At 41.5% G+C, this 21847-nt stretch overlaps 1 protein-coding gene across 7 annotated transcripts in view; it reads left to right on the top strand.

Moving 5' to 3' along the window:
- The window catches only part of HDAC8 (histone deacetylase 8), a 221868-nt gene that overhangs the window by 16053 nt on the left and 183968 nt on the right, over positions 1-21847 (top strand). Inside the window, exon 5 of one of the 7 annotated variants that reach the window (XM_032331397.1) lies at positions 7630-8387. The exons of the other annotated variants lie outside the window; for them this stretch is intronic. Coding sequence (XP_032187288.1) covers positions 7630-7693 — 64 coding nt within the window. The 3' untranslated portion in view covers positions 7694-8387. Of the gene's footprint in view, positions 1-7629; positions 8388-21847 lie in introns of those variants that run through there. 7 annotated transcript variants of the gene reach the window in all.

Below are 21847 nucleotides of genomic sequence, written 5' to 3'. Positions count from 1 at the left end.
AGCCTTGACAAACAGATAACTACATGAAAATGGAGGCCCAGATTCTCTTTATACCCACTCAGCGCCGGAACCTACAGAACAGACACATGACAAGATAAAACAGACAAGCCTTTACCACAGTAGCCTAGATCATTCTTTCAATACATGTCCAGCCTATAAGGCACCAGCCCTTCCATTAGAAGACTGCCCAGCCAGGCAGCAAAGTAGAAAGCAGCCAAGACATGCTTTGTCCCTATGGCATCCCCACCCCTAACCTCTAGGGGGATGAGATGTGTTCCTATGCTTCCAACAGAACATAAATCACAGTGGTTCAGTATTACCCAGGGAATCCCAGCTTCATCAGTTATTAGCTATAAAACCTCTGTGCCTCGGTGTCTTCATTCAAAAAGTGGAGAGAATAAAATATCTATCTTATAGGGTTATAAGTGTTAAATCTAATACTCGCAATACAGAGTTTAGCAAAGAGCCTGGCACATAGTATTTGATAAAAGTCACTAATATCTAGACTGGGTTAGGCTCAGGGGGTCCTAGGTAGCCTCTTAGAAAAGGTCCAGAAAAGTTCCTGCTACCTATCCAGCTGAAGTCAGCCCTGGTATCATTTATCACCCCCTGTGCTTACACTTCCCCTTTGTCCCGTAGCTGCTCCTGGCTGAGACTGGACTAGTCACTACTGCCTTTAGGACCCATGACCTTTGCTCTGTCAGAGTTTTGCCACCCATATTCCCTATACCCCTACCTTCCCAAACATCACATAGAATTCCCTGTTCAACCAACCCTTTACACTGCTAGGTCTAACCCAGACCCATAAGGCGAATGAAGATACTCTCTACTAAGAGACAGAGAGACTGCCCCTCGTTGGCAAATTGTGCACTAGTGCCGCTAGCCCCCAGACTTTTCTTACTACCAAAGGAGAGGATGTTCTCAGTCTAAAACCAAGGCCTTCTATAAAATAAAAACTTGGGACAGCAGCTTGCAGCAGGTTTCATCAGATCCTCTATTTCTTCTGCATTGGCCTTGAGACTCTTTCTGAAAATAAAATGCAGGGAATACTTCTTGTCAAGATTATTCCATCCTCATTGTTATCACTATTCAAAATCCTTTCCACTAACCTGGGACCTCCTAATGTAGTTCCAGAAGGTTCTGGCATTCACAGAGCTATCTGCACCTTAAGGGCACCAAAATCCTCATGTAGTTCAAGAAAGGTAACATGTGAAAAATTCCTAGGTGGTGCTCCTGCCTTCTTCCAGCAAATGAGATCATACAGCACCTCATAGTATAGTTATTTATCTGGGCAATAGTTTGATTATTTATTTCATGTGACTTCACAGGATCTCTGAGCTATATGGTAGTGGAATGGCTACGTAGAATAGCACTGTCTCCAGGCTAAGCCCCGAAGTGTGAAAGTGGTGTTTCTGCACAGAGTTTGCATAGTGCTGGGTAAGATGTAAGCCTTTCTGAAATGAAGCCCCCTGGGATGATTGAAGACATCAGCAATCCCTTGATACCACCAGCAGTTCATCTACTGCCTCTGCATCTTTACTCTCCCATTACCCTTAAGAGAGAGGAACATGGTCCCCAGACACAAAAATGACCTTCCAGTGCTGAAGGCCTTCTACCCGCAGCCATGGCCTGTACCTAATGCCTTCAGCATCCAGGAAGGATGTGGAAGGGGTGGTGATGGGTTGGAATTGTTGTCCTATCGCAGGAGGACCTGCGTACTTTGATCTCTGCCCCTGCACCCATATCTCCAGGAAGCTGGCCCTAACCCAGGTCGCTTACCCAAGTGGGAATGAGAGCTCTTAGTGATCAAGGCCACTTTCAAGACAAGGAGACATGTCTTTAAAGAAGGACAGGCATTATGTGATCATGAGCTCAAAGCATTGTATGCCAGAGTAGCCAGCTAGAGCAGACGTGTAAACTTAGCCCATACCAGGTGAAATAGACCCCACCCAGAGTACCCATTCTATTTCAGAATTCAGAATATCAACAGGATTCCAGGCTGAGAATGTCACAGCCATTTACCACAGGCAGATGCATGTGTGGAACGTAAAGATCCAAGCCCATTCTGGGGCAGCCTAGAGGTTTATGTGGCTCCAAGGGGCCTCATACTAGGATCAGGCTTCACCTGTGCTCGTGGGTACCACTCCAAAGGGCCAAGACAGCCTGTTCAAACTTTGCATATTATAATCTCATGGATTTTGTTTCATACTGCGATCTGCAGACCACCTGCATCTTTTTTTTTAAAGATTTATTTATTTGATAGAGAGAGCACAAACAGGGGAGTGGCAGGCGGGGTGGGGGAGAGGGAGAAGCAGGCTCCCCTCGGAGCAGAGAGCCTGATATGGGGCTTGATCCCAGGACTCTGGGATCATGACCTGAGCTGAAGGCAGATGCTTAACAACTGAGCCACCCAGGTGCCCCCCACCTGCATCTTAATCCTAAAATGAAGGTTCCTGAATCAGACACTCCAGGAGCAGAGTGCAAGAATACTCATTTTTTCACCAGCATCTCTCAAGGTGATTCTGATACACAGCACAGTTTAAACAGATCTAAAGGTTTCTCTATTTGCCCCACTCTGACCTAACCATTAGCTTACCTCTATAAGGACTACAGTTGAGGCAAAAACAGACCAAGGTTTATATGTTAATAGAAAAATAAAAAATTTTTAAAAAATAAAATAACAATAAAAAATTTTAAAAATAAATAAATAAACAAACAAACAGACCAAGGTAAACTTCAGGCTCTTGGGACATTGTCCCAGCAAACTTCTGTGCAGATCTTTCATCCTCCCACATCAGTAACACCTTCTTACTAGCACGCGTCTCTCACACCATCTCCCTGGTACCTCAATTCACACTTGCTGCCCATGCATCTAAAATGTGTTCCACTCTCATAGGCTCTGTGGCCATCTGCTCCCCAACAACAGCCCCCAGTTCATACACTAGTTTTGGAGAACACCATGCAAAATCCTCCTGCTGCACATTTGCCTCTCCACCATACCACTACTAGCAGACACATGGATGAACCAGGCCATACAGATTAACCAAGTCTGGTGGGGTGGGGGGCCAGCATTCCTGCTATACCTCCAACACATAATGTAGTTGGCCCCCTGGCCCAACGTCCTCCTCAGAATTCACTTCTAACTCACCACAACCCTCTATCCAGACCTCTTCCCTTCATGCCATTACTGGTTTCCACCTACTGTTCCCCTAGAACCACTGACAACTCTGACCCTGGTCAATACCCAGTATAGCCACCGAAGTATGGACTACCCAAGGACACGTTCGATTAGCCTTCAGCCTACAACATGGCACAGAGGTTAAGAGCAGGGACTCTGAAGTCACCCTGCCTGGGTTTGAGTCTCAGCACTGCCACCTTCTATGTGACCTTGAACAGCTTGCTTAATTAAGCTGTCTGGCCCTTGACTGCCCCACCTGTGAAATGGAGATAATAATAGTACCTCCCTCACAAAGCAGTTGCGTTACAAGAAGTAATGTGTGTAAAGTGCACAGAATAATGTCTGGCACAGAGAAAAAGCATCTGCTGTTGAATAGTACAGCACTTACACTAACTGGATCGTCCAAATGTGAGACACCAGTTAGCTGATTTCTTTTTGACACGGCCATATCTGCCCATGCCAAAACTTGAAAGGCTCTTACTTAGAAACCTTTGAAATGAAATGTAGTCTTCTGCCCATAGACCTTCTACATCAGCAACTTTTAGAACATTGTGCCCTTTCTACTTCATGATCACCCATCCCGTCTTTCGCTACTGCCAGATGCACTTGTCTACCTGGTACCCTGCAGTTAGCCTCAGCAACCTTAGGCTGGAACCAGTTACATCGAGCAAGAGACGCTAGCTTTCCAGCAACATCATGATTGGTCCACTGTCTGATTCACTGTAAGGTTGTTGATAAGGAAATAGTTGGGAGGAGCCCCCCACACAGGCACCTTGATCTTATAATCCTGTTAGAGGCATGTTCCCAGCTCAACCTCAGCATTCTCTTGTAAACATTTTTTTTTTTTTGTCAGAGAGAGTGAGCACAGGCCGGCAGAGTGGTAGGCAGAGGCAGAGGGAGAAGCGGGCTTCCTCCTGAGCAAGGAGCCCAAGGTGGGACTCGATCCCAGGATGCTGGGATCATGACCTGAGCCGAAGGCAGCCGCTTAACCAGCTGACCACTCAGGCGTCCCAGCATTCTCTCTCTTTTTTTTTAATCTTTTTTTTAATTTATTTATTTGAGAGAGAGACGGTGAGAAAGAGCATGAGTGAGGAGAAAGTCAGAGGGAGAAGCAGACTCCCCTTGGAGCTGGGCGCCTGATGCGGGACTCGATCCCGGGATTCCGGGATCATGACCTGAGCCGAAGGCAGTCATCCAACCAACTGAGCCCCCTAGGCGTCCCCCAGCATTCTCTTTTAAATGTAACTTCAGTGTTTGCTTTCAGGTCCTGGTACCAGGACTGTGTATTTACCTCTGCCTCCTGATCTGAGATCAGTGGGACCCTTCTACCCAGGTTCATTGATAAGATCAGACTGTTACGCTCAGAGCCCAAGGAACAGATCTTAAAAGTATGAACAACTGTAATGACAGAGGATGTAGAAAGCAAGAAAAGCACATGAGACTGATTTTAGAGGCATAACTGACAGAACGAGGTGATCAATTGTCTGTTGGGGGTAAGGCGAAAGAACAAAATATTGCATGGGTTACCTTTTTCCCCAGAGTAAAAGCCAGAGTCCCTACCGTGGCCCACAGAGCCCTGCACCTTCCTCCCTTTTCCCCTTTCTCCCTGTAGAACTACTATTTTCTTTCCTTGCTGTTCTCTGGCCCCTGAACTTATCATATCCCTTGAACCTACCAGGTGTGTTCCCACCTCTACGCCTTTTGCCTTGCTTTTCCTACTGCCTTGAAATACTCTTCCCCCAGCTAATGACCCTTCACCTCCTTCAAGTCTTTGCAGATTAATCACTGCCTCAATAAGGCTTCCTGACTATGTTTTAAGATTCCCACTGCCAAAAACATTTTCCATTGCCTTTTCCCTGTTTGATAGTTCTCCATATTGTTAATCATCAAGAAATTAATTCACTTCCTGTTTATTTTATGTCTGTCTTCTGCTCCCACTAGAATATAAGCTTTAGAGGAGGTAGGGATTATCTCTCATGTTCATTACTACAGCTCCACTGCCTAGAGCTCTATTTGGCACATGGTAAACCCTCAATAAAATTTTGTTGGGTGAATGATCAAGTATGAAAGTTGGACTGGATGGGCAAGAGGAGTGGGAAACATTGATTACATTGATTCCCAGCCATCTGGAGGAGTGTCCCTCATTGTACTGCCAATTGATTTATTGAATGTCAAAATGTTTGGAAAATTTTTTTAAAAAGTTAATTAAATTGGAAAGATGAGTCAATTCCTTCTCAAGGTAGGCCTTCAATAAACATTTGTTGAATTATCTTACCAGGTTTTTTGAAATTATCAGAAACAGGAGAGAGAGAGAGTTAGAGAGGAAGGCAAGGAGGAAGAGAGGAAATTCCATACTTCTGTCAGAAGTTCAAGTGCTCACAAAGTTGAATACACAGTCAATATGTCAGAGTTCCAGCATGTGGATGGAACATATGAAACTGTGGGCTGTTATATAAGCTTTGCATTTTAACCCAGCGACCACTAGGGGGCGTGCAAGGTTAAATCAAGACTGCTTTTCCGCTTGATGAACTTCTATTTAACGTCATCCACATTTCTATTTATTGATCTGATGTTCATATAAACTGCTTCATCAGTTCCAAGTGTTCTCCTGAGCTAATTTTTTCTATCAGCTCAGAATCTGTCTCATAATTGTTCTTCAATAAATATTTATAATTTGAACGAAAGAATGAATATTTAGAATGGATTTTCACCTTGAAATTTTTTTTAAAGATTTTGTTTATTTATTTGACGGACAAAGATCACAAGTAGGCAGAGGGGCAGGCAGAGATAGATGAGGAAGCAGGCTCCCTGCTGAGCAGAGAGCCCAATGTGGGGCTCGATCCCAGGACCCTGGGATCATGGCCTGAGCTGAAGGCAGAGAGGCTTTAACCCACTGAGCCACCCAGGTGCCCTTCACCTTGAAATTTGTATTTGACTAATTAACTGTGGTCAGTATTTCCATTAAGAAACTGTCCTTCAGAGTTCGTAACCTGGCTGATAAATATAGAATTCATGGCTCTTTGTGCTTAAAGAATCCTTAGGCAAGAGAAGGGCAAGAGTCTGACTTGGCATTTGTGTGCTTTATATGTATAAACAATAGTGTTAGATAACAGTGCACATTGTAGTGCCTGAGCTAGGAGTCCCTGATGGCCCCAGCTGCCTCTGCTCTGATACCAGCTCTCCCCTCTTTCAGGAGAGGCTGGCAGCTGATGAAGGATGCTGGTTACCTGGGCTGGCTTGCCCACTCCCTACCCTCCAGAACTGTTAGCTGGAATTTTGCAAATGGAGATCTCACTGATTTTTTTTTCTTTTTTGCCTTTTTTAAAAAAGATTTTATTTATGTATTTGAGAGAGAGAGAACAAGAGAGAGAGAGAGAGAACATGAGAGAGGAGAGGTCAGAAGGAGAAGCAGACTCCCGCAGAGCAGGGAGCCTGATGGGGGGACTCTCAACCCTGGGACTTCGGGTTCATGACCTGAGCCGAAGGCAGTTGTTTAACCAACTAAGCTACTCAGGTGCCCCAATCTCACTGCCTTTTTTTTTTTTTTTAAGATTTTATTTTCTTATTTGACAGAGAGAGATCACAAGTAGACAGAGAGGCAGGCAGAGAGAGAGGAGGAAGCAGGCTCCCCGCTGAGCAGAGAGCCCGATGTGGGACTTGATCCCAGGACCCTGAGATCATGACCTGAGCCGAAGGCAGTGGCCTAACCCACTGAGCCACCCAGGTGCCCCAATCTCACTGCTTTTGAAACCTGCTGCCCACAGTGTGTTTGGGAGCTGTAGGGTTGTCTGGGATGAAGAAAGTTAAACAGGCTTTGCTAATTGTCTTAATTGTCCATTGTTGCTGTTGAAATTCTCTGAAGGGGTTTTGAGGTATCTGGATTTGCAGCTCCCTGAGCTAGATAACAGTGGAGGTGTGGAAACCTTGTCCTGTTGTCAGCTGATAACTGATGTCTCTGAACACCCTTGATTCAGGCCCATGAACTGGGCACTCAGTATTAGGTGTTTTTCATTGGTGGACTCATTTCAAATAGCCTGAGAAATATAACTATTTTTAATAGGCTTTTTTAGGTTGGTTTTAGATTTGTAGAAAAAACGAGCAATGGTATACTGTTTCCATGTAACCCCTACCCAATTTCCCCTATTATTAATATCTTACATGGATTTATTTGTTACATTTAATGAGCCAATATCAACACATTATTATTACCTACAATTCATAGTTTACTCGGATTTCCTTAGTTTTTGCCTCTTGTCCTTTCTCTGTCCTAGAAGCCCATCCAGTATACCACATTACATTCAGTTGTCATGTCTCTTAATGCTCCTTCAAGCTGTGACACTTTCTCAGATTTTCCTTATTTTGATAACCTTGACATTTTGAGAGGTACTGGTCACAATATTTCGTAATATATATCTTTCAGTCTATTTTATGTATCTTAATGTGTTTTTCAGGCTTTTGAGTGGACTCATTTCAAATAGCCCGAGAAATACAATGCATCTTTTTTGCCAGCACTGAGTTTTGCAATCCACAGTTCCTGAATCTGGTCCTTGTTAGAGGAGAGTAAGTGTCTATAGCATTGGTGACTTTTTCTAATACAGCATACACTCAGAGTAAACCTTTTTATTTATTGTCCATAGTCACTAAATCCATGCTGGTGTTATTTTGTCTCAGGAAACTTAAATTGAAATTGAAGGTGCAAATTTGCAGCATGTATCTAGGACTAATTGGTCTTCATTTTTTTGGTAACGTTTGAACTGTAGTGAGAGACTTCTTTTGCAGTTTTACTGTTTAAATATAAGAACCAAGAGTTCTGTGGAGGAGAATAGGAAGGAATGCTGGGTAGGGCCACATATCGTTCTATAACTTTACCTTAATTTAATTTTCTCCTCCCACCTGTCTTTACTATAAACTGTATTATCACCAAGATAAGACTCAGTTTTCTTTCTCTTTTCACATATTTTTAAATATTTGATACAAATACCCACTCAGATTGTTACACAATGATACCACTAAATTTAGTTGGAATGCCAGTAAGCTACATTCACTTCCTCGCTGGCCTTTGCTAGAATTCAGTGGATTTTTCTTCTGAGAATCTTTATTTTTCATGCCTTTATGAACTGTCTTTGGAATTTAGTAAAACTTGCTCTTTAAACTCTTCTCTAGGGGGATCTGGGTGGCTCAGTCGGTTGAGCGTCTGCCTTCGGCTTGGGTCATGATCCCAGGGTTCTGGAATCGAGCCCCACGTCAGGCTCCCTGCTCAGCAGGGGGGTCTGCTTCTCCCTCTCTCTCTGTCCCTTCCCCCACCAACACACACTTGTACTCCCTCTCTCTGAAATAAATGAAATCTTTTTTAAAAATGTAAAAAAATAAACTCTTCTGGAGATAGGGGCAAATCAAGGTAAGGTGGAGGTTGAGAGGAGCGCAAATCACTAATCTTGCTTGATGTACTTTAATACAACAGTAATAATAAATCATACAAGGTAGATCGAGTCAAGTGGAAATTATGGACTTTATGCCAGACAACTAATAAAACCTTTCTAAGAGGTTTGCAGATTCCCCTAGGAAGTATCTTGAAGGTTGTTAAGCTCTTATTAATGTCCTTACCAGGAATCCCTATCTGTGAACCCCCTTTAAGAAAGATATACATCCATAAAGTAGGTACCTTAATTAAATTTAGAGACTTCTGTCTGCCCTTCAGAACTTACTCATATAAACAATATCAACATTTACTAAAAATCTCTCAGAAATTCATGCTAATTATAAGAGTGTAGTGTAAATGATTGGAATTGAAGCCATTTGCATGAAATAAAATTGATTATTGGAGGTAATCATACAAATTATGAAACTTTCAAAACTGTTCAGATAAATAGGGGCCTTTCTACCTTATTAGATGGCAACTTTGGAATAGGCTCAATGTTGAATGCAGATCATGGAGACTGAATAATTTATGTTAGTACTCAAGTGCGTTTTTGTTTCTGATGAAAGTTGGTTTTCTTAGGGGCGCCTGGGTGGCTCAGTCAGTTAGGCAGCTGCCTTCGGCTCAGGTCATGGTCTCAGGGTCCTGAAATCGAGCCCCACCATGAGGCTTCCTGCTCAGCGGGGAGCCTGCTTCTCCCTCTCACTCTTCCTCTGTGCTCTCTCTCAAATAAATGAATAAAATTTTTTTTAAGATTTTATGTATTTATTTGACAGACAGAGATCGCAAGTAGGCAGAGAGGCAGGCAGAGAGAGAGGAGGAAGCAGGCTCCCCGTGGAGCAGAGAGCCCGATGCGGGGCTCAATTCCAGGACCCCGGGATCATGACCTGAGCCAAAGGCAGAGGCTTTAACCCACTGAGCCACCCAGGTGCCCCAAAATGTTTTTTTTAAGTTGGTTTTCTTGCAGGCAATATCGGTGGCTAGTTAGCTCAAGCAGTTCAAATACAGTGTTAATAAGACTAGGAGCTTGATTTTGATCTTTGTACAAAGACAGTTAATTTTTGCTGAGTCCGATGCTATTGGCTGTACCATTTACTTTGGCCAGCCATCTCTTGAAAAGCATATCCTCAGTCACAAGGGAGGCTGAGCTGGAAGATGCAGATTGATAAGTGTAAATCTTTCCCACCTTTAAAAAAAAAAAGCCCCAAACCCCCTTTTTTTCCTAGTGAGGAGTCAATTGCCTCATTTCCACTGGTTTGCCTTACTGTGTTGTTCTGAGCACCCTAAAATGTAGAACTGTGCCCATTGCCTTCTTTGTTTTATATCCTATTAGCTCAGGAAAGTTCTTCATTCCATTGAGCACCAGACTGTGGGGTATATTTTTGGAAGCAAGTGTAGGTGTACCAGAGCCAAAAAAGGTTGGGAACAACTGTAGACAAACTGATCTCACTGTTCTTAGAGCTGCCAGCTCTAGGCATAGAGCCCTTAAAGTGGACTATAAATGTAGAGTATGTGGTTAAAGGAAAATCTATTATGTGGGACTAATTTCTGGTTTCCTACAATCAGGTGCATGTATTTTATATGTCTGTTTTCTGTGGAGAGAAGCAGGTGTGCACAAAGCTGATTTATTTAGCTATATTAAATTAGAAGGGAGGATTAAGAGGTTTGATCAGCTGATACTGAAAATAAGGGGGAAAGTACCTTATTTGTACCTTATTTGAAAGTGAGAGTATAACTTTGCAAGCACAACCCTGGGTCATAAAGCCTGCAGGCTCAGATGGGGTGCTCCTTCATGTCAAAGATATAGCTAGAAAAACTGCCCTTTTCTGAAAGTACTAACAACCATGAAAATGTACAGAGGCTTCAACAATTGCAGCTCTATAGAAAATGGTGGGCAGAATTATAAAAACACATTTCAGAACTTCTAGCTAATTATACGTAAACACCCAAAATTTATGAAGGAAGCAAATTTCTAAAGGGCATCTTCCCACATCAGGAAAAGATATCAGCTACTTTCTTTATCCTTTCGTGTAATAATGAGCATATATTAAGCTCTGAAGCTACCATCCCTAGCTCTACTAGAACAGGCCCCTTGGAAATATGGAACTCAAGAATCGTTAACTTCTTGGGGCACCTGGGTGGCTCAGTCATTAAGTGTCTGCCTTCAGCTCAGGTCATGATCCCCAGGTCCCATATCAAGCCCTGCATCGGGCTCCCTGCTCAGCGGTAAGCCTGCTTCCCCTCTCCCACTCTTCCTGCTGGTGTTCCTGGTTCTCGCTGTCAAATAAATAAATACAATCTTTAAAAAAAAGAATCATAACTTCTTTCCATTTCTTGAAATCTTCTTTAACTTCTCTCAACAGTACTTTATAGTTTTCAGTATATAAGTCTGCGCTGCTTTTGTTGAGTTCATTCCTAGGTGTTTATTCTTGTTGATACTGTAATGTATAAGTAGAATTTTCTTAATTTCATTTCTGGATTGTTCATTGCTATGGTAGAGAAGTATAATTGACTTTCATATTTTTGATCATATATCCTACAATCTTGTTAAACTCTCAATGCTTTTAATGGCTTTTCAGTAAAATCCTTGAGATTTTCTATGTACAAGATAATGTCACACTAGCTTCATAAGATAAGTTGGAAAGTGTTCCCTCTGCTTCTGTTTTCTGGACATTATAGATAATTGTATTACTTATTTCTTATACATTTGGTAAAATTCACCAGTCAAATCATCTGTGTCTGGACTTTTTCTGCAGAAATTAACACGAGGATCCTAAAATTCATATGGAATTGCAAGGGGCCCCCAAATAACCAAAATCATGTTAAAAAAGGAGTACAAAAAGGACTCATACTTCTCAATTTTGAAACCCACGACAAAGCCACAGTAATCAAAACAGTCCATAACTGGCATAAGGAAAGATATGTGGATCAGTGGAAACAATTGAGAGTTCAGAAATAAATGCAAACAGCCATGGTCAGTTGATTTTTGACAAGGATGCCAAAACTATTCAATGGTGAAAGATGAGCCTTTTCAATGAGTGGTTCTGCAATAACTGGGTATCCACATGTAAAAGAATGGAGTGGGACCTTTATCTCATACCATATATAAAAATTAATTCAAAATAGATAAAAGATTTAAATGTATGAGATAAACCTCTTAGGAGAAAACCTAGAGTAAATCCTTGTGATCTTTGATTAGGCATTAGCTGCTTAAGGTGCAACACCAAAAGCACAAAAGACATAAGAAGAAATGAATTAGACTTCATCAAAATTAAAAACAATTGTGCTGCAAGTTATATCTTCAAGTAAGTAGAAAGACAGCCCATTGAATGTGAGAAAATATTTTCAAATCATATATCTGATAAATATCTTGTATCCAGAAAATACGTAATGTCTTACGACTTAGCAATAAGAAGAACAATAACCCCATAGAAAAATATACAAAGGATTTGAGTAGACATTTCTTGAAAGAAGATATACAAATGGCCAATAAAAACGTTAAAAGATATTCAGTAACATTAGTCATTAGGGAAGTGCAAAGCAAATCTGCAGTTAGATACCACTTCATGCTCACTAGGATAGCTGTCATCAAAAAAAAAAAAGTGGACAATAGCAAATATTCAAGAAGGTATGAGGAGATTGAAACCCTTATACTTTGTTAGGGGGAATATAAAATCCTACAGTCACTTCAGGAAACAGTTTGGCAGTTCTACATAGTTAAAGATAGAGTTAAAAAAAATATGATCCAGAACTTCTATTTCTAGGCATATACCTGAGAGAACGGAAAGTATATGTCCACACAGGAATCTGTATGCTAATGTTCATTGTAGCATTATTCACTATAGCGAAAAGATGGGGAAAAAAGAAATGTCCAGTAACTGATGAATGCAAAATGTGGTATATCCACACAATGAGATATTGTTTGACAATAAAAAGGAAGGAAGTACTGAGGTAAGCTACAGTGTAGATGACCTTGAAAACCTTGTGCTGACTTAGAGAAGCTAGGCGCAATGAAAACGTACTGCATATTCTATTTGTATGAAATAGCCAGAGTAGATACATCTGTAGCGACAGGATGTAGATTAGCAAGTGCCAGGGCCCAGGAGCTCTCAGGAAAAATGAGGTGTAGTGACTGCTAATGAGCACAGGGTTTCTTTTAAAGGTGATAAGAATGTTCTAAAATTGATTGTAGTGATGGATAAACACAATACTGTGAACATTACTAAAAGCATTAAATTGTACTCCTTAAATAGGTGAATTGTATGGCATGTGATTTAGATCTCATTAAAGCTGTTTTTTAAAGGAGGAGGAGGAGAAAAATAATAACAATTCTGGGTGAAAATAAGTCAGACTGAGGAAGACAAATACCATGTGATTTCACTCATGTGGAATCTAACAAACGAAACAAACAAATAAAAAGCAGAATCAGACCCATAAATACAGAGAACAAACTGATGGTTACCAGAGAGGAGGGGAAGTGGGGGCATTGGGAAAAAAAAAAAAAAACGTGAACAGGAGAGGGAGATACAGGCTCCCAGTTTCGGAATGAATAAGTCATGGGAATAGAAGGCACAGCATAGGGAATATAGTCATTGATATTGTAATTGTGTTGTATGGGGACAGATGATAGCTGGAAAAAGGTGAGCATAGCATAATGTATAGACATGTTGGATCACTATGTTGTACACCTGAAACTAATGTAACATTGTGTGGTAACTATACTCAAATAAATTAATAAAAATAAAAAGCCAAAACAGTTTTTTAAAAAAGGAAATTCTGGGTCTTACAGTATAGATATGCATTTTAGTGATCAGAAAATAATTTTTTCCTGAATAGTCAACATTCTGTTTTTCTATGCACTGGAAGGAAAGGATAGGGCAACAGGAATGAACTCAGGGACACCTCCAAACTTGGACTTTTCAGAAAGATTCTATTGTTTTACTTCTTTAAATAATAGATTTTATATAGTAATTTCATAGTTAAAACATCCTCTTTACAGTGCAAATTTTCTACTGAGGGGTGCTTTTCTTGTGAAGTGGGAATCAGGTCATCGGTTACCCTTCACATATAAAATACATGTCCAGACACTCTCCATGATGGCTTTAAAATGCTGACTTTAGCTTATGTTTCTAGCCTCATTACCTGTCATTCCCTGCTCTAGCCAGTTTTTCATTTCACAGGTGTCTTTTTACTTCCCACTTTCTCCCTCTGTCCAGAATGCCCTATATACCACTTCTCTTCCTGGAAAACTACTTCTCCTCCAAGGCATAGCTTCATTTTCACCTTCCTAGAATTCTTCCTGACTCTCATAGACAGAATTAATTGCTCTTGCCTTTGTTTTAATTGTATTTGGTTTTGCCCCTAGCATATTGTGTTTTAACGTTAGTTCAGCAGTCTTTGTCAGCCACGTCTCTAGTAACAAAAACCAAGTGTTTACTTCTGTGTCCATTCAGTGTACCAAGTAAGTATATGCCTGGCTTGTAAGGTAACAAGCAATGTTTGACTGGTAGATGGATGGATGGACGGACAGACAGATAGGTATCTGATGTCTAATTGAGTCAGCTTGCTGGTTGGAGTCTGGAAAAAAGGAAGCCTAAAATTACACTTCTCCCATTACCCAGCTTCTTGATTGTCAGCAATAAGTATTTACCAAGTCCCTGTGGAATGTCTAGTATCTTGGCAAATCCAAAAATATACATAAACCATGGTCCCTGCCCTTAAGGATCTCCTGTAATTAAAGAGACAGACTCAGATGTTTGATGTTAACTAGAAGATAACAGAAAATAACATTACAATTGAGAGCTCAGTAATTTAAAGCAGATTATAATGGCTATTCGAATTCAGGGAAAAACTTGGTTCTGTCTTAAGGTGTTAGGGCCGCATGGCAAACATGGCATTTTGGACAACAAAAGGGTCCTAGAAATGACCCCCAAGTAGAGTTCCAAAGTGGCATACGAGGCTAACAGCTACCAGCAGCATGGTGGGCAAGAGAGTAAACTGCGCAAACAATCCCCAAGCCAGCCTAGTCAAGGGAAAAGTGAGTTGTGGCTCCTTGGAGTGTTTGTTAAGCTTTTTACACTCTCTTCCACTCAAGGGAATCCCTATATCTTTACCTCTTCTATGGAACTTTTTTTAAAAATCCACTTATTGGGGCGCCTGGGTGGCTCAGTCAGTTAAGCATCTGCCTTCGGCTCAGGTCCTGATCAGGGTCCTGGGATCGAGTCCTGCATGGGGCTCCAAGTTCAGCGGGGAGCCCGCTTCTCCCTCTGGCTGCAGGTCCCCCTGCTTGTGCTCATTCACGTGCTCTCTCTCTCTCTGACAAATAAATAAATAAAATCTTTTTAAAAAACGTTTTCTTTTTTAAAAAATGCTTCAGTGAGCAATTACAAACAAGATTGAAACAAATTTTAAAAACTCAGGGCACCTGAGTGGCTCAGTGGGTTAAAGCCTCTGCCTTCCGCTCAGGTCATGATCCCGGGGTCCTGGGATCGGGCCCCGCATCCAGCTCTCTGCTTGAAGGTCAAAGGGCCTGCTTCCCCCTCCCCCTCTGCCCGCTTCTCTGCCTACTTGTGATCTCTCTCTCTGCCAAATAAATAAATAAAATCTTAAAAAAAAAAAAACAGTGGATGGACTTATCAACAGGATGGAGAAGACAGAGGGAAGAATCAGTGAACTTGAAAATAGAACATTAAAAATTACCCAGTCTGGGGTGCCTGGGTGGCTCAGTCAGTTAAGCATCTGACTCTTGATTTAGTCTCAGGTTGTGATCTTGAGGTTGTGATATCGTGCCCCACGGTGCACTCTATTCTCAGTGGGGAGTCTGCTTGAGATTCTGTCTCTCTCCCTCTGCCCTTCCCACTGTGCTCTCATTCTCTCTCTTTCTTTCAGATAAATAAATCTTTTTTTAAAAAAGAAATTACCATATCTGGGGGCACCTGGGTGGCTCAGTCATTAAGCATCTGCCTTCGGTTCAGGCCCTGATCCCAGGGTCCTGGAATCGAGCCCTACATCAGACTCCCTGCTCAGCGGGTAGTCTCCTCATCCCTCTCACCTGCTCCTTCTCTCTCTCTCTCTCTCTCTCTCTTTCTCTCTCTCTCTCAAGTAAGTAATCTTTTTAAATGATTTTAAAAATCCACTTACAAATATTTACTGAGTGCTGTATTAGTTTCCTATTGCTGCTATAATGTGATCACAAATTTAGTGGCTTTAAACAGCAGGAATTTATTCTCTTACAGTTCTGGAGGCCAGAAGTCTGAAATGAATCTTATGGGACTAAAATCAAGGTGTCAGCAAGGCTACACGCAGCCAGGCTGCACTCTAGAGGCTCAAAGGGAAAATCTGTTTCCGTGCCTTTTCCAATGTCTAGAGCTATATTCTTTGCTCGTGGCCCCTTCTTCCAACTTCAAAGCCAGCAGTGAGGCTTTTCTCTGTGACTTTGCTTCCCTTATGTGACCTTCTTTCCTGTATCAAATCCCCCTCTGCTTCCCTCTTCTAAGGAACACTTAGGATTGCATTAAGGGCACACCAAGATAATTCAGGATAATCTCCCCATCTCAAGAGCCTTACTTTAATCACATCTGCAAAGTCTCTTTTGCCATAAAATGTAACCTTCACAAGTTGTGAGGATTAAGACATGGTCATCTTTGGGGGCTACTACTGAGCCTTCCATGAGTATCTACTAAATAGCAGGCACCGATCTAGTCACTTTATATCTCCGCTACCCTTACTGTATTCATAGCTTCTCTCTCTTACTGTAAATTCCTGGAAGAGAGGTCCATTTGCTTTCTCTTTCACAGTGCTTAGCCTGTGGCCTTGCTTATATATAGTAGATACCGGGTAAATAATGAATGGTATGAGCCACACCCTGTCACATAGTGGAATTTAAGTTAACTTCATTCACAAAATATGTATTCAGTCATTGGGGAAGGATCTTTGATATCTGGATAGTCAGATGCAATCCAGGAAATAGTTGAGCTCCTACTGTGTGCCAGATAACTTGCTAGTTATTAAAGATAAGGACAGAAGTAAGGTAGTCCTGCCCCTGAGAAGAAATAATGAGCAGCTATGTGCCCAGGCTCGCTAAGAAAGGTCTGGTTGGTGGAGAAGCCATGTCCCAATCTATAGGCACCTCTTAGGGGTACAGGTTAATGAGCCATCTAGAAGGAACCCCAAGGGTCATCTATCACCACCACCACCATCACTCCAACCATCACTCCATATTCACGTTCCTGTCTGCTAATGAGATTCCCTCTCCGATATCACTGTCTAGCATTCTCCAACTTGTACACCTCTTGTCACAGGGAGGTCACTTTCCCCAGCGGCAGCTCATTTGATCCTCAAGACATTCTAAAAAGTTAACAAAATTCTTTCTTCTGTTGAGCTGAAATAATGCCACGGCTCTTTCCTAGCCATTCTGCCTCCTGCAGCCACACAAAATAATGCACTTCCCCAGTCTGGAAGAGCCATCCAGATATTTCTAGAGGCTTCCCTAAGTCTTATTTTCTTATTCCTCCATTTAGTCATTCAACAAATGGTCTCTGAACATCTATATGACTGCCACTGTGCTGTGGACTGCACATACGGAGATGAGTAGGACAAAATTCTGTCCTCAAGGAGCTCCCCATCTAGCAGGGAAGCAGTCCTGTGTGCAATATGACAAGTATTCCAGGAGAAGGAGCTGAGAGTGGAGACCAACCGGCTACACATAGGGCTGTTAAGAGGTCAGGAAGGTGATATTTGAGCTTGGCCTCAGTCAGTCAGTATTAATTGAGTACCTACTGCACATCAAGGATTCTGCTGGGTGCCAGGGACATAAGAGTGACCTAGGAATTTACCAGGCAGAAGGGAATCTTCTGGCAGGCAAAGGGGTCAACATTTGCAAAGTTAAGAAGGCATTCGCTTATTTAAACATTTGTTTTGGTTGTCGGGTTTTTATTGTGTTTGAAGCAAAGATAGTAGGCACTGGAGATACAGAGATAAACCACACCTGACACTGTCCCTGACTTCAGGAAGCTTGTGATCAACGGGGATGTACTGACAAGTAAACTAACATTCTGACACAATGTGATGAATGGCTGTAATAGGCACAGAGCACTAGGGAGGTACATAATAAAGACACTAAGCTCAGGAAGGGTGTGGGGAGGTACTGTGTTCAGAGCAGGATTTTTTAAAATATTGAGGCTGTTGTGATGCCTGAGCTGAACCTTCAGGAGCAAAAAATTAGAAGCCAGATGGATGCAGGGGGGGATAAGGGAAAGGGCAGTGAACAGGTGAAGGTGGGAAGGTATGAGAGAATAACAGTTGTGACAAGACTTGTCAAGAGTTCGGTATGGCTGTGGCAGAAAGTTTGTATGGGCCAGTGGCAGGAGATGAGGCTGGAAACTTAGATGAGGCCAGATCCTTAAGGACCTTGTGTACTGTACTAAAGTGTTGGGACTTTATCCTGAGGGCAGTAGGGAGCCAGAAAAGATCATTAACCAGGGAAGTGACACAATCAGATTTTTCTTTGACAAAAATAACTCTGGCCACAGTGTGGAAGATTAAATCCAAGGGGTAAGACTAGAGGCAGGAAGACTGGCTAGAAGGCTGGTACAGTCAGCCAGCATGGTGATAATGACGGCAGTGGCAGAGGAAACAGAAAGGAGGGGCCAAAGGGAGGATTTACGAAGTAAAATTATCAGGAAGAGGAAGACAGAATATTCAAAACTAACACTAAGGTTGCCAGTTTGAAAAAATAATGATAGGAATACAGAAGGAAGAGTACATTTCAAAGGGTGATGAGTTCATTGTTAGTCTTGGGGTTTTGGGGATACCTGAGAGATAGAAAGACGTCTAGTAAACAGTTAATTTTCAAAGTCTGGAATGCAGTGGTGTCTGGGCGTAAACTAGCATGGCATGTGAAAATACAGTTCTTAATTCAACATTTATTGGGTGCCTATATGTGTCATACTAGAGGAAGTTCCTGGGGTTACAAAGATGAGTAAGATGGTCTCTGTCCCCCAAGAATCCCACCTCATCAGGAAAACAGAGGTAGAAGCAAACAATGATAAGGCAGTGTGGAAACACAGCAACAGAGGTCTGCACAGGGTGTTGTTAATAGGAGCACTGACGAGAAGCACTTAACCTGAGGAAGAAGAGGGAAGGCCTTCTAAATTAAGTGCTATTATCTCAGCTAAATCTTGAAGAAGTAAGAGTTAACCGTGTTCCAAAAAAAAAAAAAAAAAAAAAGAAGGGAGGGCATTCCAGGCAAAGATGACAACAAAACAAAGTCAGGGAGGCTTTGGTGTATGCATTTCAGTATTGGTAGAGTACAGAATACAAAGGTGAAACTAGAGTGTGTAAGGGCTGGGTCACGGAAGGCTTTATGTGCCGTGTTCAGAGAGTTTGGACTACAAACAAGGAAGAGACCGTGAAGTTTTCAAGGACAATGACATGGTCAGAGCTGCATACAAGTGGGTCATTCTGATGGTTGTGTTTCCCTCTCCTAGAATATAAGCTCCGTGAGGACAAGGATTTTGTCTCAGCGCCTGGAACAAAGAACATCTAGTAGACACTCATAGATATTTGTTCAATGAGGGAATTAACATAGGGGATCAATGTGAGGGGCCAAGACTAAGGGCAGGGAAATTTTGGCAATAATCCAGAGTGTGAAAATGAAGGCCTGACCCAAGATTGGCAGTGGGAGGTGCAAAGAAGGTGCTGGAGTCAAGAACTGTGTTCCAAGCTTTGGTCTGGCTAGACAGTGATATCTGCATGATTATCCTTTCAGTTTAACATACTGACATTCTGCTATGTTCTGGATGCTGCTAGATCTCAGGGACACAAAGAAAAGTAAGATCTGTGTCATGCTTTTAGAAAGCTCTCGGTTTCTTCATGGATTGGACAGACCAATCTAGGAAAGATAGATACAGTATAATGTATATATTATGTATTGGTTCTACAATAGAGTTCTGAACAACTAATTGTAGAAACAACTGATCCATATGGGGAAAGGCTTCATGGTAGTGACATTTGAGCTGATTGTCAGACATGGTAGAAGGAATTGCCAGGTGGAGCAGGGGAGTATTTCATTAGGGGATGAAGAATCATGTGCAGGTACATGGAATTGTGAAAGACTTGTTCAGATTCCAGGACCAGTGAGAATCTGGGTGTGACTCTGCTACAGTGATGGCAAGTAACTTTTATGTCATGTGCTTACCCCCATTTGATTGATAGTAGCTACCAATCAAAGATATCACCATCTACACGGGCCTCCATCATCTCTACCTCCTAATCATCCTACCTCCAAACTGGTTTTTTACTCCAACCCCTTCTTTGTACCTCCCACTGCCAGTCTATGCCAGGCCTTAATAAAGGTCTATGTTAGGAAATATTCTGAAGCCTTTTCTGGGCTTAATGGGAAAGAGTAATGTGATCAATTAACAATGTCTGCCATGGGTATGAACGTAAGGACTGGCAGTCTGCAGTCCCATCCCAGGGCGTAGAGTATGAAGTCAGGAATGGCAGGAACTGGTGCATTAGAGTCCAGTTTTGAGAATGGTGAGATTGAAGTACTTATGGGCTGGAGATGTCTAGCCAATAAGCAGACCAAGAGCTCAAAAGATAGGACAGTGATGAAGATGTAGAATTTTGGAGTTATCTATGTATACATCAGAAATAGATAAACTAAAAAAAAAAAAAGAAAGAAAGAAACTTTTTCTGTAATTCTCCAGATAGTAAAGATTTTTAATTTTGTGGGTTGTAAGGTCTCTATCCATACATATTTAACTTTGCTCTTGTCGCTTCAGAGCTGCCATAGATATTATTTAATGAATGGGTATGGATGTGTTCCAATAACACCTTATTAACAAAAACACATTAGGCTGGATTTGGCCTATGGGCCATAGTTTGACAACCTCTAATGTTGACAGGACATAACATACCATCATGGGATGTAATAAAGTATAGTTGGCACCAGACGAGACTTGAGTTCGGTCCCAGCTCTCTACTTACTAACTTTGTGACTTTGGGCAAGCCAGTTAAACTTTTCCTGATGCTGTTTCCTCCTTTGTAAGATAGAGCTTCATGCTAGTTCCTGCCTTACATGCTTCCTATGAGGAATAGCTGAGCTATTCCATATAAGCAGTAATTACAGTATCTAGAACTCAATAAATGTTTAAAATTATAAATAACACTATTAGTATTGGGATTGTTCGCATTGTTAGAGATGTTAATTAAGATCATAGGAGTGCATGAGACACTGGGGGAAAGTGGGTAGAACAGAAGAAAGACGGCATTCACATTTAAGGAGCAAACGTAGGAGGAGCAAAGAGAGAAAGAACTGGTCACATTGTAAGAGAGGACCCAGAAAGAAGTATAGTTGACCCTTGAAAAACATGGAGGTTAAGGGCACTCACCCCCCACACAGCCAAATATCTACATATAATGGGTTTTTTTTTAATGTATTTGATGCACAATGTTACATTGGTTTCAGGTGTGGCATATAACTTTTTTGACTTCCCCAAAATTTAACTACTAATGGCCAGCTGTTGACCAGAAGCCTTACTGATAATATAGTCGATTAACACATATTTTAGTATGTTGTTTGCATTTTATACTGTATTCTTAAAATAAAATAAGCTAGAGAAAAGAAAATGTTACTATGAAAATTGTAAGGAAGAGAAAATATATTTATAATATTATACTATATTTATTTTAAAAATATGTATATAAGTGGACCCACACAGTTCAAACCCATGCTGTTCAAGGGTCAACTGTAATGTATAGGAATCTAAGGAAGGAAACTGTTTTAGGGAAAGGGCAAAAAGCAAAAGTCTTCCACTTTAGAAAAATGGGAAAAGGCCATGAAAGGCAGTTATCAAAAGACATACAAGTGGGCAATAAACATTTATTATAAAACGATGTTCATTTTTACTGATAATCAAGAACATGAACAAGAAAAACATGTGTTTTGTTGCTAATCTGTGAGATTGGCAAAGATTTAGAAGAGTAACACCATGTTACCAAGGCTGTGGAGAAACAGGCACTCTCCTGTACTTATTGGTGGGAATGTAAATTTTTTTGGACTTTACAGAGGAGAGTTAAGCAATATATAGCAAAATGAAAAATAAGCATATCTTGTGAGATAGCAGTCTTCTGAGAATTTACCCCAAAGGAGAAAGAAAATTATACAAGTGCGTTGTAAAAATGACTTGTAACGGTGTTAGTCTCAGCATCATGATATCAAAAACAGTCTAAAATGCTCAACAATGAAA

The sequence above is a fragment of the Mustela erminea genome, chromosome X (assembly GCF_009829155.1).
Source record: "Mustela erminea isolate mMusErm1 chromosome X, mMusErm1.Pri, whole genome shotgun sequence".
Lineage (NCBI taxonomy): Eukaryota > Metazoa > Chordata > Mammalia > Carnivora > Mustelidae > Mustela > Mustela erminea.
This window is presented reverse-complemented; position numbering and strand designations above follow the sequence as displayed.